Source organism: Delphinapterus leucas, chromosome 2, assembly GCF_059928025.1.
Source record: "Delphinapterus leucas isolate spDelLeu-1000000601 "Yukka" chromosome 2, BTC_Dleu_Yukka2, whole genome shotgun sequence".
NCBI classification, from domain to species: Eukaryota; Metazoa; Chordata; class Mammalia; order Artiodactyla; family Monodontidae; genus Delphinapterus; species Delphinapterus leucas.
The window spans coordinates 108241027-108261021 of NC_143130.1; the positions used below are offsets into that span (position 1 = coordinate 108241027).

At 55.8% G+C, this 19995-nt stretch overlaps 2 protein-coding genes across 9 annotated transcripts in view; one reads left to right on the plus strand and one right to left on the minus strand.

Moving 5' to 3' along the window:
- The window catches only part of LTB4R (leukotriene B4 receptor), a 9217-nt gene extending 2348 nt beyond the window's left edge, over positions 1-6869 (plus strand). Inside the window, 5 exon segments of the mRNA XM_022553675.3 lie at positions 5-274; positions 3306-3699; positions 3702-3851; positions 3854-4120; positions 4123-6869. Coding sequence (XP_022409383.2) covers positions 3315-3699; positions 3702-3851; positions 3854-4120; positions 4123-4382 — 1062 coding nt within the window. The 5' untranslated portion in view covers positions 5-274; positions 3306-3314 and the 3' untranslated portion in view covers positions 4383-6869.
- ADCY4 (adenylate cyclase 4) overlaps positions 6055-19995 on the minus strand; it is a 16255-nt gene continuing 2314 nt past the window's right edge. For 2 of the 8 annotated variants that reach the window (XM_089907506.1, XM_089907507.1), the window contains exons 2-25: positions 19607-19804; positions 19332-19493; positions 18576-18725; positions 17986-18134; positions 17798-17909; positions 16943-17070; positions 16649-16807; positions 16262-16394; positions 15893-16063; positions 13230-13273; positions 13007-13093; positions 12759-12828; positions 12337-12434; positions 11581-11665; positions 11337-11474; positions 10581-10691; positions 10101-10285; positions 9817-9910; positions 9186-9344; positions 7775-7921; positions 7377-7484; positions 7145-7259; positions 6699-6823; positions 6055-6615 (exon numbers count right to left, since the gene is read on the minus strand). In XM_089907506.1, the coding sequence (XP_089763632.1) occupies positions 6463-6615; positions 6699-6823; positions 7145-7259; positions 7377-7484; positions 7775-7921; positions 9186-9344; positions 9817-9910; positions 10101-10285; positions 10581-10691; positions 11337-11474; positions 11581-11665; positions 12337-12434; positions 12759-12828; positions 13007-13093; positions 13230-13273; positions 15893-16063; positions 16262-16394; positions 16649-16807; positions 16943-17070; positions 17798-17909; positions 17986-18134; positions 18576-18725; positions 19332-19493; positions 19607-19804 (3081 nt within the window). In that variant the 3' untranslated portion in view covers positions 6055-6462. Of the gene's footprint in view, positions 6616-6698; positions 6824-7144; positions 7260-7376; positions 7558-7774; positions 7922-9185; positions 9345-9816; positions 9911-10100; positions 10286-10580; positions 10692-11336; positions 11475-11580; positions 11666-12336; positions 12435-12758; positions 12829-13006; positions 13094-13229; positions 13274-15892; positions 16064-16261; positions 16395-16648; positions 16808-16942; positions 17071-17797; positions 17910-17985; positions 18135-18575; positions 18726-19331; positions 19494-19606; positions 19805-19995 lie in introns of those variants that run through there. The other 6 variants (XR_016392149.1, XM_022553670.2, XM_089907508.1 and 3 more) reach the window with 6 other exon arrangements.

Sequence of the window (19995 nt, forward strand, 5' to 3'; positions counted from 1 at the left end):
CCAGACTTTGTCTCCGTATTTCTATTCGGCATTGGTGGACAGGGAGCCAAGATTTTGGCAACAATTACGCGATGGCTTAAGCATGCTCCCTCCAGTGGTTCATCATACCTGAGTGATACCGAAGTCACCTAGTTGCCTGTTGGGTCGGGCCAAGGCTGGGCAATGCCAGCCTTCGGTGGCATCATGACCTGTCCTCCCCAGCCCAGGTGGCCTGGTTCCCCCAAGCCAATCCATAGAACCGCTCTGGAAATAAAGAGAGAAAGAGGAAGGAAAGGTATGAGTGCTTGGATGAGGGGTGGTGATGGGATCCATTCTTTGGGGGTCTGTTAGAGCCGAGTGGAGAGGAAACTGGCTGTGGACGGGGAAAGTCAATCTGTGGGGTTTGAAAGGAAAGTTTTCTTGTCTGTCTTGTGGTTGGTACAGTGGGGGAGGGGACATGGGAATCTGAGACTTACCTTCTTTGAATCTAACTCTCCCTGCAAAGGTCACCTGACTCAAAAAGGAGCCCGGGAACAGGCGTTCACTCACGCAGGGACCCTCTGGGGGCTGGGGTTGAGGGGTATGGGGAGTGATGTGGATATCTGGAAGACAGGAGGAATTTTTCAGGGAGGTGCCACCTCTCCTCTCTCTCTTTTTCCTCTCTGCCAAGTCTTGACTCCCCCCAAGACTGCTAGCTGTTCCTCATCTCCCCCAGTACTTCTCAGCCCCCATCTTTTGGAATCTTTCTATCCCTAGGTCTCAAAATTTTTCTGGATCCTGACACTTTTGAGTTTGGGGATGTAGGATGGGGTCCTTTTTAAGGGATGTCCGTGTGCACACACGTGTGGTCACCATGGTGACCAACCCATCCCCGTTTGCCCAGGACTTTCTCAGTTTTAGCACTGAGTCTCTTGTCCCAGCCCCCTCAGTCTCTGGCAAACTTAGATGGTTGTTTACCTGAGAGGTCACCCTAACCATCACCCCGGTTCTGCTTTAGTGACTGTTCACACCTCTCAGGCAGAGGCCAAGAGAGACAGCAAAGGAAATCCAGTTCTCAGGGTCACATCAGGGCCACCGAAACGGGTTGGGATGGAGCTCCGGACCTGGGGGATGGAGAGTATGCCTAGAGTGTCTAGTCTAGGGCAGAGAAAGGCCATTGAGAGAAATGGAGGTGGGGAGCAGTTTGGGAGAGGGGGCAAAGACACCCCAGTTCCTGTCAGAAGGGACCTCTGGTTGACCCTGGAGCTCTGAGCCGAAAGCTTCTATCCCAAACACCAACTTCACGGGCTTCTTCCTGTCCTCGTGCACCGGGGCAGAGGCTCCCCAACTTCTGTTACACACTCCCCTTCTCACACACCCTCTGTGGTCAGAAAGCCCTTCGTCAACTCTGTCTTCAGTTCTTGCTGTGGTTTCGGCCCATTTCTTTTCGCCATATCCTCTGCCTGATAACTGCTGGGTCAACTCTGCTCTGGCTTTTCCCACAGCAGGAAAGGTAGGGGCACTACAGAGAATAAGGGACCTCAGTGACCACCATTACACTGTGCATCTTTCCTGAGAAGAGGCAGAGCTGGAAGGGAAGCAGGAAGCCTCATGGTCAGATGGAAGATAAGACTTTTTGGTTCTTAGCTTCGCAGGAGAGTTCAAGAAGACGAGACTGTCCTCCTTCCAGGGAGCCGGAAGAGTGACCCTTCTGGGGGCTGTTTCCCTTTCCAGCCTCCTGGTTTCCCCTCTTGGCAGGGCAGGCATAAGGCATCGCTGCCCTCACTCCCTCATGTCTGCTCCCCTGTGCTCACCTCTGCTCTCTCTGTGTGTCTAAGGTGGGACAGAACAGTCAGCTGTGGGAAGGTAGGAAAGAGGTGGTGCTGACTTCCTTGCCCAGTGCCCAGATCCTGGGTCCAAATTCATGTGGCAGGGTAGCCACATGGACAAACACAAGGCAAGTGGTTCGGGAAGGGGAAGAAATTGTCATTCTGTGTGATACTAGAGAGACCATTTGGACTTTGGCTTCTCCCAAAGAGAATGGAGATTGACCTAGAATGGAACTAGTTCTTTTAAGTGAGGAGAGGGATAGGGGTGCTGGAAGAGGGTCCTCTCCCCCAAATCCCGGTCATGGCTTGAATCCAAGCCAAACACACAATGCCGTCCTCTTTGACGTCACCTGACCCAAACCCAGAACCTAGCCACAGCGTCAACCTATACTTCCTATTAATCTAAAAATCGACATCGCTCACAGAAAATATAAAGATATCCAACATTCTGACCTCTCAATCTGAGTCCATTTCCCCTCTCTGGCTTCCTTCCCTCCTTCAGTTTATTACTCTGTTCAATGCTTCAGTCTAGACCTGCATCTGAGGCCACATCCCAGCCTACTCACCCCCTCACCCCTCTTTCCTCTCTCACTGCCCCTTCTGGGGCTCTTCTCTTCTCGCCCCACCCCTGAGGAGTCCTCCTCCCAGCTGGGCTCTTCTGGAACATGAAGAATATTCCACCTCATCTAGTGAAGGGAGGGGGTAGGAGTTCTCACCCCACCCTCAGGAAGATGTGTCTTCTCCCTCCCCTGCTCGGTGGTACTTCCTCTCTGGCTGACTTAGCTGATAGAACCTGGACCCCAGGCCAGGCCCCTGGCCCTGGGACAGATCTGGGGATAGGCTACACCACTCTGTTCTCACCCTGGGATTGACACCAGCTTCCAACCAGTGCTCGGCAAAGCCTTAAGTAAGTTTCCTGGGAGTAGGGGAGTGGGGTGGGGGGTGAAGCCATAAGAGAAGGTCTAAAGGAATTTCCAAAGAAAGCCTGACCAGTGGTAAAATGACTTGGGAGGACTTAGTCTTGTCTCCTATCCACGAAATCCTTCCCATCCCTGTTATTCTTGATGGGCCCCGGGAATCTCTGGGGCGAGTGGGTAGGTGGTTGGAAGAAGTCAGTGGGACTGAAGGGCTGAGGGCCTGGCGGGGGGAAAAGGAGCTAGCCTTTTGAGGGGTGCGGCATTGGTAAGGAAAGTCCCCACTTTGGTTCTGGGTTTCAGGGTCTCCTGAGGGAAGGAGGCTGAAGGGTCTGGAAATACTGCTTCTGCTGCTGCTATATATTTTGCAATTGGGTCTGTGGGCAGGAAGGGGCCCTGCGGCCCAGTTAGGGAATTAAGTCTTTCTCCTCAGCCAGATCCCCTTAAGGCAGGTCAGTTGGCAGTGATGGGGGCAGTATACTGCGGAGGCGCAACTGATGCTGCTGACCTTGGAGACAGAGTAGAATACGCAGGCTAGGTGTGTCCAGGGTGTCAGGAAACCCTTGTCCCTTCCCTCATGTGCGTGTCCGCCCTCGCTCTCCAGGTCCTTGCAATGGCCACGAACACTACATCTCCTGAAGCATCCTCGTCACCAGGTGTCATGTTCATCTCTCTGCTGGTTATCATCGTACTGTCAGTAGCACTGGCTGTGGGGCTGCCCAGCAACAGCTTTGTGGTGTGGAGCATCCTGGTAGAGATGCGGAAGCGCTCTGTCACTGCCCTGCTGGTGCTACACTTGGCCCTGGCCGACTTGGCCGTATTGCTCACTGCCCCCTTTTTCCTCTACTACACGGCCCAAGGCACCTGGACTTTTGGACTGGCTGGCTGCCGCCTGTTCCACTATGTCTGCGGAGTCAGCATGTATGCCAGCAACCTGCTTATCACGGCCATGAGCCTGGACCGCTCGCTGGTGGTGGCCCTCCCCTCTGTGTCCCAGAAACTCGCACCAAGACAGTTGCCTGGCGGGCGCTAGCAGGCATCTGGGTGGTGTCTGTCCTGCTGGCCACACCCGTCATCTTGTACCGCAGAGTGACGTTGGGTCCGGACAACAGGAGCCTGGTCTGCTTCCCGAAGTACCCCAGCGAAGCACATGGGCTTTCCATCTGTTCTTCGAGGTGGTCACCGGCTTCCTACTGCCCTTCCTGGCCGTGGTGGCCAGCTACTCCGACATCCGGCGCCGGCTGCGGATCCGGCGCTTCCGCCGCAGCCTCTGCACCGGCCGCCTGCTGGCCTTTATCATCCTGGCCTTCGCTGCCTTCTGGCTGCCCTACCACGTGGTGAACCTGGCCGAGGGGGTCCGAGCGCTGGCGGGCAAGACATTGGGGTCCCGGCCTGAGAGTCAGCGGCTGCACCTGACCCGCAAGCGCTCAGAACGCTGGCCTTCCTGAGCAGCAGCGTGAACCCCGTGCTGTACGCATGCGCTGCCGGTGGCCTGCAGCGCTCGGCTGGCACGGCCTTCGTCGCCAAGCTGTTGGAGGGCACCGGCTCCGAGGCGTCCAGCAGCCGCCGCGGGGGCACCCTGGCCCAGACGGTGAGGGGTGCCCCCGCCTCTCCCGAACCTGGCCCCGCCGAGAGCCTCACTGCCTCCACCAACCCTCTCGAGCGAAGCGAAGTCAGCTAGGCCTGCGGGGTGGTGGCGGCGGAAGGCTGCTCGCTTTCCTCCTGGGGGAATACGCCCACGCTGGCCTGACCCAATTCTTCAACCTCCTCTTACCCAGGTGGCGGGTGGAGCGGAAGAGAGAGAGGGGAAGGGCAAGTCAGGGCAGAGTGGGAGCCTGGCCCCCACGGGCAGCTTTGCAATGAAAACTGAAGTCTGAAGTTGGGTCAACCCTGTGTGTGGGGCATGTGTATTATGGCGGACTGGGGTGCTCCTGGTTGCCCTTATGGGTGTCGTTCTCAATAGCTGAGAGGCACATCCTTTAGTTTCCCATGATTTTCAGCTTTGGAAGAGACACAGACATAGAAATCAGACCTTCTTCCCTCCCTGCCTCGGAGGCAGGTGGTCTGCAGGTCATACTGAGGACAACACAGGGCTGCAGACCCCTGAAGGAGCTGGCCAAGGAAGACCACCCACGGGGCTCATCACTCCAGACTCCCCGACTCAGCGGACCTTCACTCCCTGACTTAGCGAACCTTCTGAGAACACTTAGCACTGCTGTGAGGTGTCTGCCCTGAAGGCTGTGATGGGTATCTTTATTAGCAGGACTCCAACTTCCTACCAGTAATCTTTGTCCTCTCAGTGGGAGGTGTCCTAGGGGATTGCTTTCCTTCCCTGTGTCTCCCAAGGAGGCCTCACTTGAGAACCAAGTCATCAGATCTTATCCCCTAGAATTCTGCACATCAGCATTCTGCCAACCCCTAAAACGCTCTGGTGCAGGCTGGAGCTGAGGGCCCTCTGTGATGTGGTCACCCTTAGGAAATGAAGATTTGCAGAAGTGAGAAGGTTGAGTCATTCTTTCCTAGGGATGACTGTTGCCTTGGAGAGTCTGGGACTGGCTCTGTTCCGACAGCGTTTTAATAAGATGGTAGGGGCTTCCCTGGTGGCGCAGTGGTTAAGAATCCGCCTGCCAATGCAGGGGATATGGGTTCGAGCCCTGGTCCAGGAAGATCCCACATGCTGCGGAGCAACTAAGCCCGTGTGCCACAACTACTGAGCCTACGCTCTACAGCCCGCGAGCCACAACTACTGAGCCCGTGTGCCACACGTTCTGAAGCCTGTGCGCCTAGAGCCCGTGCTCCACAACAAGAGAAGCCACCGCAATGAGAAGTCCGCGCACTGCAACAAAGAGTAGCCCCCGTTCGCCACAACTAGAGAAAGCCCGCGCGCAGCACTGAAGACCCAATGCAGCCAAAAATTAAAAATAAATAAATAAATAAAATAAAAATACACGATATTCGTTTAAAAAAAAAAAAGAAGATGGTAGCGGCAGTGTACTTTTTGAATGTCTCCTATAAAAAAAGACAACTAGGAGAAAACCCCCAAATCCACGTGCAACATCTGCAACAAACTTAGGGTGTCAAGATATCTCCCATGGACCCCAAAGTATGAGTAAGTGGGAATGAGCCCTGGATGCTTCAAGACCCACGTAATATCGGCAACTGTGCAGAAGGATGCAAAAGGAAGCAGGGGGGAATCTGAGGGACCTGAGAACAGGAGACCCTCAAACGGTCTACACGTCCTTGCTAGAAAGCATGGTGGGTCCGTTTGAGAACAGCAGTCAAAACAGGGAGGGACCTAATAGATTATTTCCCAGGCCTCCCGCCCATGCTACATAGTAAGCACATAACAGGTGCTTATTTAGTGTTTGTTGAATGAATAAAGATCAAATGACATTTTACTGGGGATTCTTTCCAGTGGATGGGGAGCAGGAAAGGACAAGTCTTTGTTTTGAGTCATGTGGATAAAATCCTTTCTGCTTCCAAGGGTACAAAACACTGGAATCATGTTGGCAGGCAGGCAGGAAGGCTGAGGCAGTCGTCTTGCTGAGCTTGTGAGAAAGAATCACTCCTTTTTAACACACTCATGCTCACACTTGCACACACACAAACACTCAGTTTGGCCTGAGAAGAAGCCATACTACTGAGAGGCGAGGAGAAGATGCTCCCCAGATACACTAGTAGCTTCTGACATCAATTCTAACCGAGACATACCAGAGTATCTTCATTGAGGATCTTATAGGTGGGAGGAGGGGGTGGGGTTCTCAGCCTAGGGTGGCCGAGGGAGGTCCAGTTCGTGTCAAATCTGTGTTCAGGAAGTAGGTGCAGAGCTGCCCTTTGCCTTTGACCTTGATGATGCCCCGGCTGTAGCAGGTGTAGCCTAAGGACTGCAGGGCGCAGGCTGTCTCTTCGGTCACCTGCAATTGGAGGAGGGGTGAGGGAATGTGGAAGTGGCCCTACCTATCACCCCGCCCCCATGCCTCCAATGTGGCTCCCTCACTTGGATCTTGCCCAGGACGCCTGTACTCTCCATTCGGCTGGCCACGTTCACCGTGTTGCCCCAGATGTCATATTGTGGTTTCTGGGCCCCAATCACTCCGGCCACTACAGGTCCGTGGTTTAACCCTGACAAGAGGTACGGTAAAGAGGGGCCCTGAGGGGGGGATTTCGAGGAAGCGGAGGGGAAGATGCAGCTCAAGGAACTAGGGTGAAGGGCCTAGGGGCCTTGGAGGAAAGGAGGAGGGGCTGGAGGACTGCGGCCTAGGGAAAGAATTGGATGGATCTCATAGCTTCTGGCCCAGCAGCTTCATGCTCCATCCCAAGGGGTGAGTCTGGAGGGGGCTCCCGGGGTGAGCTGGGGAGCAGCTAACGAAGGATTCGGGAGACGGAGAGCTTGGGAAAGTGAGGAGGAGGTCCCAGACTGTCCCAGCAAGGGAGGGTCCTCACCCACACGCAAGCGGAAGTTGTTGAATGAGTGCTTGTTGATGACGTCCAGCTTAGACCCAAGGGCCACAGCAAACTCTACCATGGTGCCAAGGTGGCTGCAGCTTTGCTCAGCATCCTGGCAAAAGGCCGGCCCACCAGGATGGATCAATGAGGTCACAGGGATAAGACCCACTTATGGGCCCACCAATGAGAGCCCGGACGAGGGTCAGCACGAAATGAAGGGACACTGTACCTGCTGTGCGTCCTGTCCAGAGGTGGCGTTCAAGCCTGTAGCTGCCATGTAGGTGCTGCAGATCGTTTTGATTTTCTCCACCCCACTGAACTTGGGCTTGGAGAGCAGCTGTACAGAAAGGAGGCTGTGTCCCCAGTCTCTCTTGCTCTCTCCCAGAAGCCCAGCCCCAGGATTTTGGAAGCTAAAGGACCAGTTGTGGGGTCAGGGATGGTGGCAGGAGGAGAGCTGGTAGTGGGCAGAGTTGCTGGGGAGGGCAGAGCTGGGGGATCAGAGGAGAAGCAGGGGGACTGGGGAGGGAGGATGGGCCTCATGGCCGGGAGAGCGAAGTGGAAGGAGGGACTGGTGGGAAATTCTAGAATCCGGGTCATAGGGTCTGGGGGGACCTTTCAAGTTGTCACCTCATCAAAATCAGCAATTATCTCATTGAGCAGCCGCAGACACTCTAGCCCCTCATGGTTGATGCTGGATTCAGAGTAAAACTCCTTGAAGTCTGGGACTGAGGCGAAGAGGACACAAACACACTCGTAGGACTGGTGGTAGAGGTCCTGGGAGGGCAAGAGGTTGGGCTAAGGGGCTATGCCACATTCTTCCCCCTTCTGGGTCTACATGGGTCCTCCTCCCTGTGTCCACACTCCACCACCTTGGTTTAAGAAGGATCGGGAAGGAACGAGAGGGGTAGGGCCAGGTTACCCCAGGGATGTGACTCAAGAGTTAAAGATTGGGTCTCATTGCAATTCCAGGAGAGACAGAGGTTCAGAGTCAAGATCACCTCACAGCAACGTGAAGGGAGTCTCTTTTGGAACTGGGATCATGTCCATGGGAATTCTCTGTATATCCTATCTTATTGCTGAAAAGTGTTAAGTCAGTTAAGTCAGCTTACAAAGATAGCTACAGTTTGGAAGATAAAATGAAGCAATAATAACCTCCAGAGCTTTGAGAAAAGGATTTTTGTTCAAACTCAAAAAAAAAAGAGCAATGGTAGGGAAAGGGGGAATCTCATTAATCCCAGATTCTGGCTCTGAGCTTTCTAGTAGCCAATGAGAAGACAGAAACAGGATCAGTTACCAGATTTCCAGTGTCTATAAGAGAAGAAACCAGGAGAAGCAGAGCTACTACTGATCTCAAGAGCAGAGAGCATGTGGTGAGGCACAAGGCTGCGACATAGCCCCTGAGCCATTTCTTTTAACACCCTCTTGATACAGGCCAAGAGCGTTTCCACAGCAGACAGTGTGAGGTGGTGGTGGTACAGAGAAGACGGTGCGGATATGTGAGTGACCTCTGATCCTCTGACTGTAGCAAGATATCTGAGGATCTAGAGCAGCATCATTCAACCGAAGTTTCTGTGGTGTTGGAAACGCCTATTATATGTGCCGCCCAATGTGGCGGCCACTAGCCACGAGAAGCTGTCAAACACTGGAAATGTGGCCAGTGTGACCGAGGAAGTGAATTTTCTATTTTCATTAATTTAAATTTAAATGGCCACACAAGGCTAACGGCTACCATACCTGATAATGCAGGGCTAGAGAGATGGGTGGACTGTGTCCTTCACACAGTTCCCATCGACACGCGATGAGGCTTCTGAAGTGGAGAGAGTGGCCATTAGAGAGGACACTCCTTCCAAGTAAGAACCTGGGAGCCGGAGATTCCGTGCTCGCCAAAGACAGAGCCTAAGCTCTTGTGAAAATGGAGGCACCTGACAGGCACCGGGGCTCGGGCAGCCACCCAACCCATGGTACAGGAGTCCAGAGAGGATGGGCCAAGCCAAGACTTTCATCGTCTGGGGCTCAGGAGCTGGGGGTGGGGAGTCACCTCGTTGCGCCGATTCTGGCCGATGAACTGGGGGGCTACGTGCGCGGGGAGCACATTCTCCAAGAGCAGCCGAGTCAGGTTTTCCATCGTCTCTGTCTCCTCCTGCTCTTGCCTCAGCTTCTTCTTCCACAGGAAGTCCAGGCGGCAGTAATACTCATTCTGGGGAGGGTCACCAGGGGGCCATGGGAAGAGACAGTACAGGGGGAGCCCCAGCTCCTGAGTGTTCACCCCTCACTCCGTGATGCTTAAAACCATCCCACACCCCCAGTTTAGAGAAAAGGCTTAAGGTGCAACTATCCCTGGGGAGACTGCCTTGAATCTAGATTCAAACTAGCGAGGACAGTAGCGGCAGCACATTTTTTCTTAAGCATGAATTCTCCTAGATTAGGGTGGGAGGGAGGAGGGGAGGGGAGAATTTGAGGGTGCTCCCCTCAGGGAGTGAAGGAGAAAGAAAGGGAGCAGGAAGGTTCACTTAGAAGCTTCTAATGGACACACCATTTGGGCGCCACCCTGGAGAGGTGAGAATAAGGGAAAGGCAGTAAGAGAATAAAGGGAAGATGAAGTCACACATATGGGGACTCCGCCTCACCCTTCCTAGGGAGGCCCTGGAGGGCTGAGCTGGGAGACTTACCTGCCGAGCCAGGACCAGGAGGGTGAAGAAGAAGATGAAGAAGGAGATTGCTCCCATCAATTTAGGCTCCTTCAGCACCCCTGGCCTGAGGAGGCTACAGATCAGGGCTTCCCTTTGCCTTGCCCCTTCTCGATGGCCTCTCCCCGCCACCTCCCGCACCCGTGCCCACGTAGCCCTCGGCCTCCCTCTCCTTTTGCCCTGTGGGTGGTTCAGACAAAGAGATGAAAACACTTCTGCTCTGTCCCATCGCAGCCCGTGCCCCACTGTGCAGCGGCCATGCGCACCTGGAGTCCAAGGCACCCAGATAGAGGCGGGCGATGAGACAGTCGGACAGCCAGGCGTGGGAGTGCAGAAAGAGGGAGCAGCAGGCTGCCAGCCACAGCAGCAGCATCAGCAGCTTCAGCTCGAAGCTCATGTGCAGGAAGAGGGAGCAGGAGAGGAACCCCAGCACGCAGCAGTGCACGGAGTACTGGGGGCCCGGGCAAGGCGGTCAGGAGGTGGGGCATGTCCCTCGGGCAGAGGCGGGGGCGGGGGCCGCCCCAGGGCTCCTGTCCTGACCCTCCCAGGGTCCAGTCCTAACAGGAGGGTAGAGGGTGTTGGCCACACACACACACACACACACACACACACGCCACACACACACATGCCAAGTGTGACTTATATCTGTCCCGGTCCACAGGATGAAGTGCTTTTCAACTAAGGGGTGGGGGAGGGGCGGAGGAAGGCTCTAGAGAAGGAGATTCAGGGCTGTGAGGGATACTCACGGGGACGCTGATGAGAGGCAGGGACCCAGGGAGCTCCCAGGAGAGGTTGGAAGCCGTGAAGGACACATTGGGAGCCCGGAAAGGGCAGTTTGATGCTGCCGGTAAGAAGACCTGCAGAAGGAGACAAGGAGCTGAGGCGGGCAGGCAGTTCCTTGGGCACAGTGGTGGCTTGTGCTGGGTTGCAGCTGACCCAGGGATGAGTCGTAGCCAGACTCCTCCAAAGGGGTGGAGCCTGCTATCTCTGGTTGGTGAGGGAGCCTCAGCGCTGGGGTCCTCGCTGGCTGGGGCGGGGGGGTGGGCGGGGATTGGGGGAGTGGGTGTCCTGAGCTCTAGTCTGTCATGGATCCACTGTGTGATCTTTTGCCAGCCACTTAACCTCTCTGGGCCCCAGCTTCTGCTTCTGTAACTTGGATGGGGGATGATTCCTAAGGTGCTTTTCAGGGATAGAATTCTAGAAACGATGCTAAGTTCTGAAAAATCAGCCAAACTCAGCTTACAAAATCATAGTGAGTAAGGTAAGGAAGGAAGGTCTGCATACATAGAAAAAAGATAGGAAGGATATCCACCAAAGTGTTATTAATGATTATGACCAGGTGGTAGGTCGTGGGCGACTATAATTTTCTTTTATACTTGTCCAATATTTCCAGCATCCCCTGGCTTTAGTCCAGCAGTCCTCCCAAATCCAGGGGTCCTCTTTCAGCCTCTGGCAGGTCCGGCATGCCTTAATGGGGGTGCATAGGGCCCCGTCTCTCTCACCAGGCTGGTAATGGCCATGGAGAAGACGAGCAGGATGGTAGCGGTGCCCAGGGCAACTCGCAGTCCGGGCCGTGTGGCCACTAGGACAGACAGTGTGGGCAGCCAGTGCAGCATCTTGGGGCCTTTCAAGACACACTTCTGTGGAAGGAGCATGGGAGTCTTAGCCATGGGGCTGGGGCACCCACTGCAGGCCAAGTCGTGGTCAGGGCCCCAGCTCGCCACTCTGCCCCCAAGCCCACCTCACCGTCAGGTGCTCTGAGAAGCAGACGAAGAGGAGGAGGAAGAAGAGGAGGAAGGTGATGTTATAGGTGATGGTCAGAGCTGGGGGCCTAAAGAGAGACAAGAGCGAGGCCTGTAAGAACCAGAAGAGGTTTTCTGAGCGCTAGGAGGGTGCCGTTCAGTCTGGTTGGGAGACATGGGGAAAAGTGGTCCTGGGGATCTGAACCGGCTGCCGACGAGGTCTAGGCTGATGAAAGGCATTACATGCTGATGATCTGGGAAAGCTGAGGGGTCAAGAACAGTACTGGGATAATGTAGGGGTAATATTGGAAGGGGACAGGGGACTCACAGGAGTGGCCGAGGCTGCATCAGACTGGTCTCTGCGCTTTCAGGCCAAAGCTCTTTCATCTGGCTGAGTTTTGAATGAGTCCTCACCCCTCCTAGCAGTGAACTGGGAGTGAGGACCTACTCTCTAAGCTCATTTGCTGTGAGATTTGGACTTCTCAATGGGAACAAAACCTCCTTCATGGGACTGTTGCTAGAATTGAAAGACGGGTATGTGAAAATGCTTGGGGTACACAGAAAGTCCACAGGATGTAAGATAGTAAGATGAGGGCTACGATGACCAGTTCCCCAGACCACATGTTTCCATTTCCTCTGTGGCTCAGTGCCCTGAGCCGAGGGGAAGTGGGCAAGGGAAGAAAGTGTGGGCCAGGGGTCTGGAAGAGCCAGGGGTTCTGTTCTTGCGAATCAGGGCTTCCCTTGCCTCGGGGTCCCTCACCTGTTTGTCACCAGCATCTGGATGATGAAGTTGGAGAAAAAGACCAGGAAGGTGCAGGCTGCATAGTATTTGAAGGCGGGGAGTGCAGAGAGCCGATACTGGAAGGGAGGGGGTCGGTGGAGACAGGGCACCAGTGCTGCCCATCACCTTGAAGGTGTCAGTCCCAGGCAAGGAGTGGGTCCCCAGCCTCACTGTCCCCCCTCCAGTTCTGCCCCAGGTAGCCTCTACCTGTTCCCCAAGGAGCTGCCCTCCTCCCTCCCATCACCACCCAGTAATTCAATAGATGGGTATGAGCCCTTCACCCACCAGGGTCACAAACTGGGCAGACCTGGGGAGGGGGGGTGGGACCACAGGGCCTGCTCCCTCCCCAGGGTGCAGGAACTGAGGTTGGGAAGTCCTATGGTGACATCCCCCCAGTCTACCTCTTTCTCCATCTCCTTCTCTCGGAAGTAGAGTGTCAATGGGTTGAAGTCCTCTGATTGTTTCCACTGTCTGGTGGAGGGTGGGGGCAGTAAGCCCGGAAGAGGAAGGGGCAGGGAGGAGGGCGTGGTCCGGTGAGTAGAAGGGCTAGAGCTGGGAAGGCTCTCCCTTCCTTCCAGGTCCTACCACCCCTCCTCTACCACATGAGCCCAGGCCTCCAGCCCTCCCAGCCCTCTCCTGCTCTCCGTACTTCTGAGAGTTGAGCTGTTCGATGACTTGGAAGAACTTGGCATCCCCGGTGTCTAGTTCATCATCTAGTCCCCGGGGAGTACGGCTCCTGCACAGTGAGAGCCCAGCCTGTCACCAGGGAGATCCTCAAAAGCATCTGGGCAAAGAAGGAGAAGCCCCCCCAGGGAGGATGGAGGTAGGTCACTGGGACAGCCCCACTGTCAAAGTTGTTCAGGCCTCCTCACCGGTCAAGGCTCCACTGGGGGCTGAAGGAAGACAGGGCCTTCTCCTGCAGGGAGAACACAGGGATGGGGGAAGATGAAAGATGGTGAGCGTCCTCCACCGTGGTGGAGCCTCTCTGCAGTGAGGCATTCCATTACCTACACCCGGCCTTGACTGCAGGGAGAACACAGGGATGGGGGAAGATGGAAGATGGTGAGCATCCTCCACCATGGTGGAGCCTCTCTGCAGTGAGGCATTCCATTACCTACACCCGGCCTTCACTTGAGCATTTGACCTGGCTGCTTCCCTTGCCTCTAATGAACTCTCTCTCTCTATCTCTATCTCTCCCTGTATATCTCCATTTCTACCTCCATCTCCATCTCTATCTCTACCAAATCCCACCTATCCTCAAGGGAAGGTTCGAACCATATTTACTTCTTCAAGCTCCCTCCTGACTCTTCGGACTCCCAGAGTCTCTATACTCTCTGATTTCCTCATAGTTTCTATCACTTAGGAGGCAACCCTGGATCCTCTGTAGGCACGAGTGGCTGTTGATTCCTTGTCTCATCTTCCCTAAGGACTGCAACAGATTCCAAAGGCAGTGACTTGCCCATCACCCCATGCCCCAAAATCCCTGTTGGTTGAAACTGGAATGGCAATGCAGGACACTCTGAATCTCCTCTGACCTTTCGTGATGGTCCGGCTGAGCTGGGAGGCGGTGAGAGAGGGAAACGAAAATGGAGAAGAAAGGGAAAGAGGAAGAGAAACAAACCTGGTTACAGTCAGTCTCTTCTGCACCGAAAGGAATACGCAATGTGTGCAGAGACGTGAGAAGGAGCACGCGAGCAGGTGAAGACAAGCGCCAAGGAAGGGGGTGAAGATGTGTGGTGACCGTCCTTCCCCACTCGCCTGGCTCATGTGAAGGAAGCAGGGTCACAGGGGGCCACATCATCCCCCAAACCAAAACCTTGTGTATGTGAGAGGAGCAGAGGGAGAGACGGAGAGCGATTGAGAGGTATGTTCTAGGCATGGGGCCATCTATGCCTGATCCTCGCTTTTATCAGACTACCTACCTGTGCCCCCCATCCCGGGCCCCATGCCTATAAGTTATCTGAAGGCAGGGAAAACGTCTTATTCATTTCTGTCTTCTCAAGAACTAACCTAGTGCCTGCAACATAGTAGGTGCTCAAAGATTGTGGAAGGAAGGAAGGAAGGAAGGAATGGATGGATGGTAGCCACCACACAAATAGCACCCCACCACCCCAAAGTTCCGCCTTGTTTAATAGTAGGCTAAGTGTGATTCTCAGGATTCCTAACATTTGAATGAGACCCTGGGACATCAGGGGCTGAGAAGGGAGTCTCTGGGCTGGTGAGGTCCTGCCTCAGGAGATACCTTAGAGCAAGGGATTCCCACTCTGCCCTGAACTTCTCAGCCTGCATGCCAGTGGGGGGTTGGGGAGTTCTGGCATGGGTTCTGGGGGGCTTCCCCACCTCGGGGATTGTACCCAATATTGTCTTACAGCCCCTGGGCTCCCGGCAAACCCCTTTCTACCCCACCCCCACTGGGAGGTCTCATCCTGCAACAGTCAGCTGGGTCTTGGGCTCTTCCTTCCTCTCCATCCTGCCAGCTTAGCCCTCTGACAGCTCCCTTCCCCCTGCTGAGGCTTGAAATTAAGCACTCAGCCGCTGAGCCACTGCTGCCAAGGTCCACCCCCTCCCCGCTCCCCACTGTTCACTGATCTCTGGCCTGCTTTCCTGCTGGATGGGAGAGGAGTGGGGATGTGACACAGAAAGGGTACTCTGTAGTCACCCCATAGATTCAAGCTGGTCTACCTAGTAGAGAAGATCCTGGGAAGATCTGTGGATAGGTGGTTGGGAATGCTGAACAGGTTTTGGGCAGATAGGGTAAAATGGAGGAGAACGGGCTGAGGAATGTAATCCCAGGGCAAGCCTTTAGGGACATGGCCTGGGTCCCTGCATGAGGGGGTTCTGGCCGCTTGTCATCAAGTACCAACCTCAAGAGTCGGCTGGTGGAGGAGATCCAGGCTCCTCTGGCAGCTGGTGAATCACTGACTACCTTGAAGTGCTATGTATAGGTCAGCCAGTAACTGGCCCTGCTCTAACTTACCCCAGAGGAGGGGTAGGCCGGCTCCCCTCTCTCCCTCCCCCCTCCCGCCCACTCATGGTGATTTCCTTCTTCAAGGCCATGAGAGATTTTCACTGTCACCTCATTTTATCTGTATACAAGTGTTGGAGAGTAGGGGCAACAAGCGACTGGCCCCGCCTTCCCGGTCCCAGAGGGGACTGAAGAAGAGAGCGTGCAGTCGCAGGACTGAGCTAAACAGAGACACTTCCTGGTGGGAATAGGTGTGCACCAATGGCCTCAGAGTGAGGAGGAAGTAGGGTACCAGGGGAAGGGGCTTTCCTGAGTAGAGGCTGGGTAGCAAGGGCCATAGTATCTGTGGGATCTTGGGTCGTCTCTGAGCTGAGCTCAGAGGGCAGTCATCTTTGCCCTTTCTCTGGAAAGAAGGGCAAGGAAGGTCCTGAACCAGTAACTAGGGTGACCAGAAAGTTCGGGACCTTGTGACGTCAAGTGACTCACTAGTGGTGGGGGCGGGAGGGGCTGGAAGTGGGCAATGGGGGTGGGTTTACATAAGTGCTGGGCTCATGAAGGAGGTGCACGTACCGGGAGAGGGGTGGAGGTGGACACAGGGCTCTCCACATGGCTCAGGTGGGCGAAAGGCTTGGCTGCACCCCAGGACTCCAGGTAGCGGGTCATCAGCAGTGATGGACGCATCTTGGGGCCCTCAAGAGAGGACAGCAACCCGCCTGCAGTGCCCTTCTCGTCCTCCTCAGCCTGGGGCACATGAGGGCTGAGAGTCAAGATCACAGACCCTTCCCCATTCTCCCCACACCCCTTAAAGGCTTGTGTCCCCTCCCCCACGATACACACTTCAGGACATAGGAGCTCAGTCTCTGGCATGGAAGAGATCAGGCCCGTTGGCTGTGTATGGTTAGGGTGGGCCAGCCCATGGGGTCCAGGCTGGGCTCTTACCCGGGGATCGATGACAAGGTAGGTCGGCTCCCCTAGCTCCCGAAGGTATGGGTCCCCGTGTTCCATGGCTGCATCCTCCACAGCATAAGCCCCTGCCAGCAGTGCCAGCGTAGCCCCTGTGATATGTACTCGTCTGGAAGAAGGGGGCAGTGGGAATCAGAAGGGAGGGCTTCCAAATCTCTCATTTCTTTCGAGGATCATTCCTGGAGGTCTGACTTCAAGCAAGGCCCTGTGCTACAGGATGTGTCTCCCAGCTCCCCTCCCTGTACCCCAGGATCTCTCTGAGCCCCACTTGGGAACGTGCCCATTTTAAAGAACTATGAAAACCAGGCATGTGGGAGGCCTGACTGGGCTCTTGCTATAGCCTGCTGGAGCCCCAGCTCTCACCCTGGCACTCCACTCGCCTCCATGTGGTTGGCCAGAGTGACGTCATGGGACCAGACATCATACTGCCACTTCTGCAGCCCGATGACCCCGCAGAGCACGCTGCCCGAGTGCACGCCCACGCGCATGTTGATATCCACGCCGGTGGCTGCCCGAAGTTTCCTGAGCAGGGTGTGTGGATAACAGTCGGAGTGCTGCCTTCAGTCCTACCCATGCAGCACCCCTCCCTCTCTCCGGGATGACTTCCACTACCCTGCCCGCCCCCACCCCACATCCATCCTGCCCACCCGAGCTGACCTGATGGCCCGGCACATGTCCAGCCCCATGCGCACGCAGTTGATGGCGTGGTCTGGCAGCGAGAGCGGCAGCCCGGAGACACAGTAGTAACAGTCTCCCAGGATCTTGATCCGCATGCATTCATGCTCCTGGGGGAAGGGTGTACAGGGGGAGGGGGTCACCTGGTTAGTGGTCAAAGGAGGCAGGAGAGAGTTGGGAAAAGTGGGAGCAAATGTGGTGTTCCTGAAGAACTTCTGAGGTTGGGATTGTCTAGGTCAGATCTAGGGACTCTCTTAACTTGATACGGGGCTGGCTGAGGCCTCCTATGTGGGTGTCTTTCTCAGAAGGGCTTCTGAAAGGTTGGGATGTCTGTGGCTCTCTCCATCTTTGGCATGTGTAGCGTGTATCCAGATTTGAGCATATGAAAGTCACCTCAGGATTGAGGGTTTTTTTGGGGGGACACCCAATATTAAGTTGCTTAGGGGCATCCCTGGGGACTGAGAAGGTAGCTGGGCTGAGGATGCAGAGGGCAGAGGTTTCCCTTGGAAGGGCCTCCTAATGTTAGCGCATCAGAAAAATCTATCTAGATTTGGTTGCAGTGTCCAGAGACACCTATGCTGGGGCTCAGAGCCTGTTTGGGGGTGTTGTGGTTGGGGCATCTGTGAGGATGTTGAAAGGTCTCTCCAGGTTTGAAGTGTGTGCAGTGAGCAGTTCCATACCTGGGGAGATTTGAGAGGGTTTCCTACCTGCAGTGGAGTATCTGGGAGCCCACATGGACTTGGAAGTGGGACTGGGATCTTATAAGGCAGGATTTTCCCTCGGAAGGGGATCTCCAGGGTGGGGAGTTTGAAGGTGGGGAAGGAAGCCCCCTCTGACCTTGGCGATCTGGTCGAACTTGCCAAAGAGCTCGTTTAGCATGAGCACCAACTCCTTAGGGGAGCACTCACTGGCCAGCCGCGTGAAGCCCACGATGTCAGCATACAGCACGCTGGGCAGAGCAGACTGCGTCAGTGGGGCTGGGGTCTCAGCCCATGTTCCCTCCCATCTGCCATCCTTCCTTATACCTCACTCCCTGGTGCCTCTTGACATAGAGGCTGTGGAAGTTGTTGGTGCTCTCTGGCCGTGACCCCTGTCCAGCCTGCAGCCGTGCCATGATCTCCGCCTTCATCTCTCGGGCCAGGTAGGCAGGAAGGATGGACAAGAGAAGGTGTTCCTGGGGGAGGTGACTATAAGCACCAACACTCCTACCCCTAAAACCAGGAGCCTCAGCCCCCCCAAACCCTTAGGAGCCCACAGACTTCCCCAGCCCCAGAGGTGTTCCCAGGGCGCTGGCCCAGGTCCTCCCCCCCACCTACAGCCTGGCTCCACCCCTGCCCTGCACTGATCACCTTTAGGGACTGAACTTCCAGCACCAATACCGGAGTTAGAGCCCTTTGTTTAGTATCACAACGTTCTAAAATGCTTTCACAAGCTTCAGTTTGCTTGAGCCTCACAGCGGCCTTCCAAGGTGGGTGATAGCCACATTTTACAAAGGAGGAAACAGAAGGTCAAGCGACCCTCCCAAAGTCATTCAGCTTCCAGAGCCCGGTTGTGTGATCTAAACAACTCCCCCCTCCGAGCCCCGGTCCCTCCCGGCCTCCCGGGCCCAGCGGACCTGGTGCTTCTTCTCGGTGTCGAGTCTCCGGCGGGAGTGCAGGGAACTAAGCGCCTCCCGGAACGTGGCACGCAGCGCGCGCTCCATCAGCGCCTTGTGGTATGCTCCGGCCACGTTCCCGCACAGGAACAACACCGCGTTTGCCGCCAGCTGTGGGGAAGGGTCAGCCTCAGAGGACGCTGGACCCCGGGGTCGGGGGGCTATTGTGTGTAGCTGGATTGGTCTCTGAGAGGGCTGAGGAGGACTCTGCAGTTAAGAGACCGAAGTATTTCGAGGCAACGGGTGCCACACTGTGGGACCCATAGGGGGCACTTCTCCTCCCCCCGCCCCAAGCAGACTCTTGGCTGCTGCACCAACACGGCCTCTTAGGTCTAGAAACCTTGGCACGTACGTTTCCTCTGCTGGGAATACTACTCCACCATCCCCACCCGCGCCGCAGCACAGCACTACTCAAGCTCCAATTTTTACATTCTCTGTGATGGTTCCGTCATCCACATCTGTCCCCACCACCCCAGTCCCCTGGCGAGCTCCCTTCCCCGTGGGCCCAGAGCCCTCTTCTGGCGTTTGCAGGCATCGCGCTGCGCTCTGTACCAGCTCCACGAGGGCATGGTCGGGGTCTGTGTTTGTACCCTGCGCCCAGCGTTGCGCCCTGCCTTGGAGTCACAGCTCATCAAACGGTTGGTGAATGCCCAGAGGTAGCAAGTAGCGCCCAGCGGAGCCAGCCTCGGACGCAGCCTGTGCTCCGCGCGTGCTCACCTGCGGCAGCAGCGCGGGCTGTGAGTTCGGCTGAGGCCCAAGATACAGCCCGAGGACCAGCAGGTGTGAGAGTGAAGAGGCGAGGCCCGCGGCGGCGGCGTCCCGCATGCCCAAGGGCAACATGGCATACACGGTGAAGATGACAAAAAGGAAAAAGGACACCTGGGGGAGACGGGCGCGGGAAGTTGCACGCTTACACCGCTGCGCTGCTCCTCGGGGCCTGAGTGCGCGTCGGAGGCCCGGGAGTCCCCTCCCCACTGCTCGGCCTGCCTCACCTGGTCCCAGGCGCTCACCACGCCCCCGGTGAAGAGGAAGCCGAGGCCTAGCGCGAGCAGCGCTGCCCACACGAGGCCCGACAGGGGACGCGTCCAGCGCTGCAGTCGCTGCTCGCGGGAAGCCAGGCCCAGCAGCAGCGAGAAGCCGCCCAGCCCGCACAGCATAGTGGTCAGGAAGCCCGGGTCTGAGGCCAGCTCCTGCGGGGGAGGGGGTACATGAGGCAAGATTGGCGTGTGGAGTTTGGGGAGCTTGTCCAAGGAGAGGAGGAGTGGGCAGTCCCTCAGACCCGTTCTGAAAACTGTTTCAAACCCAAGTAAGAAAAGCAGGTAGGGCACCTTCACTTGCCATTCATATTAGGTTGAACCACATGAAATTGCTGATAATCTGT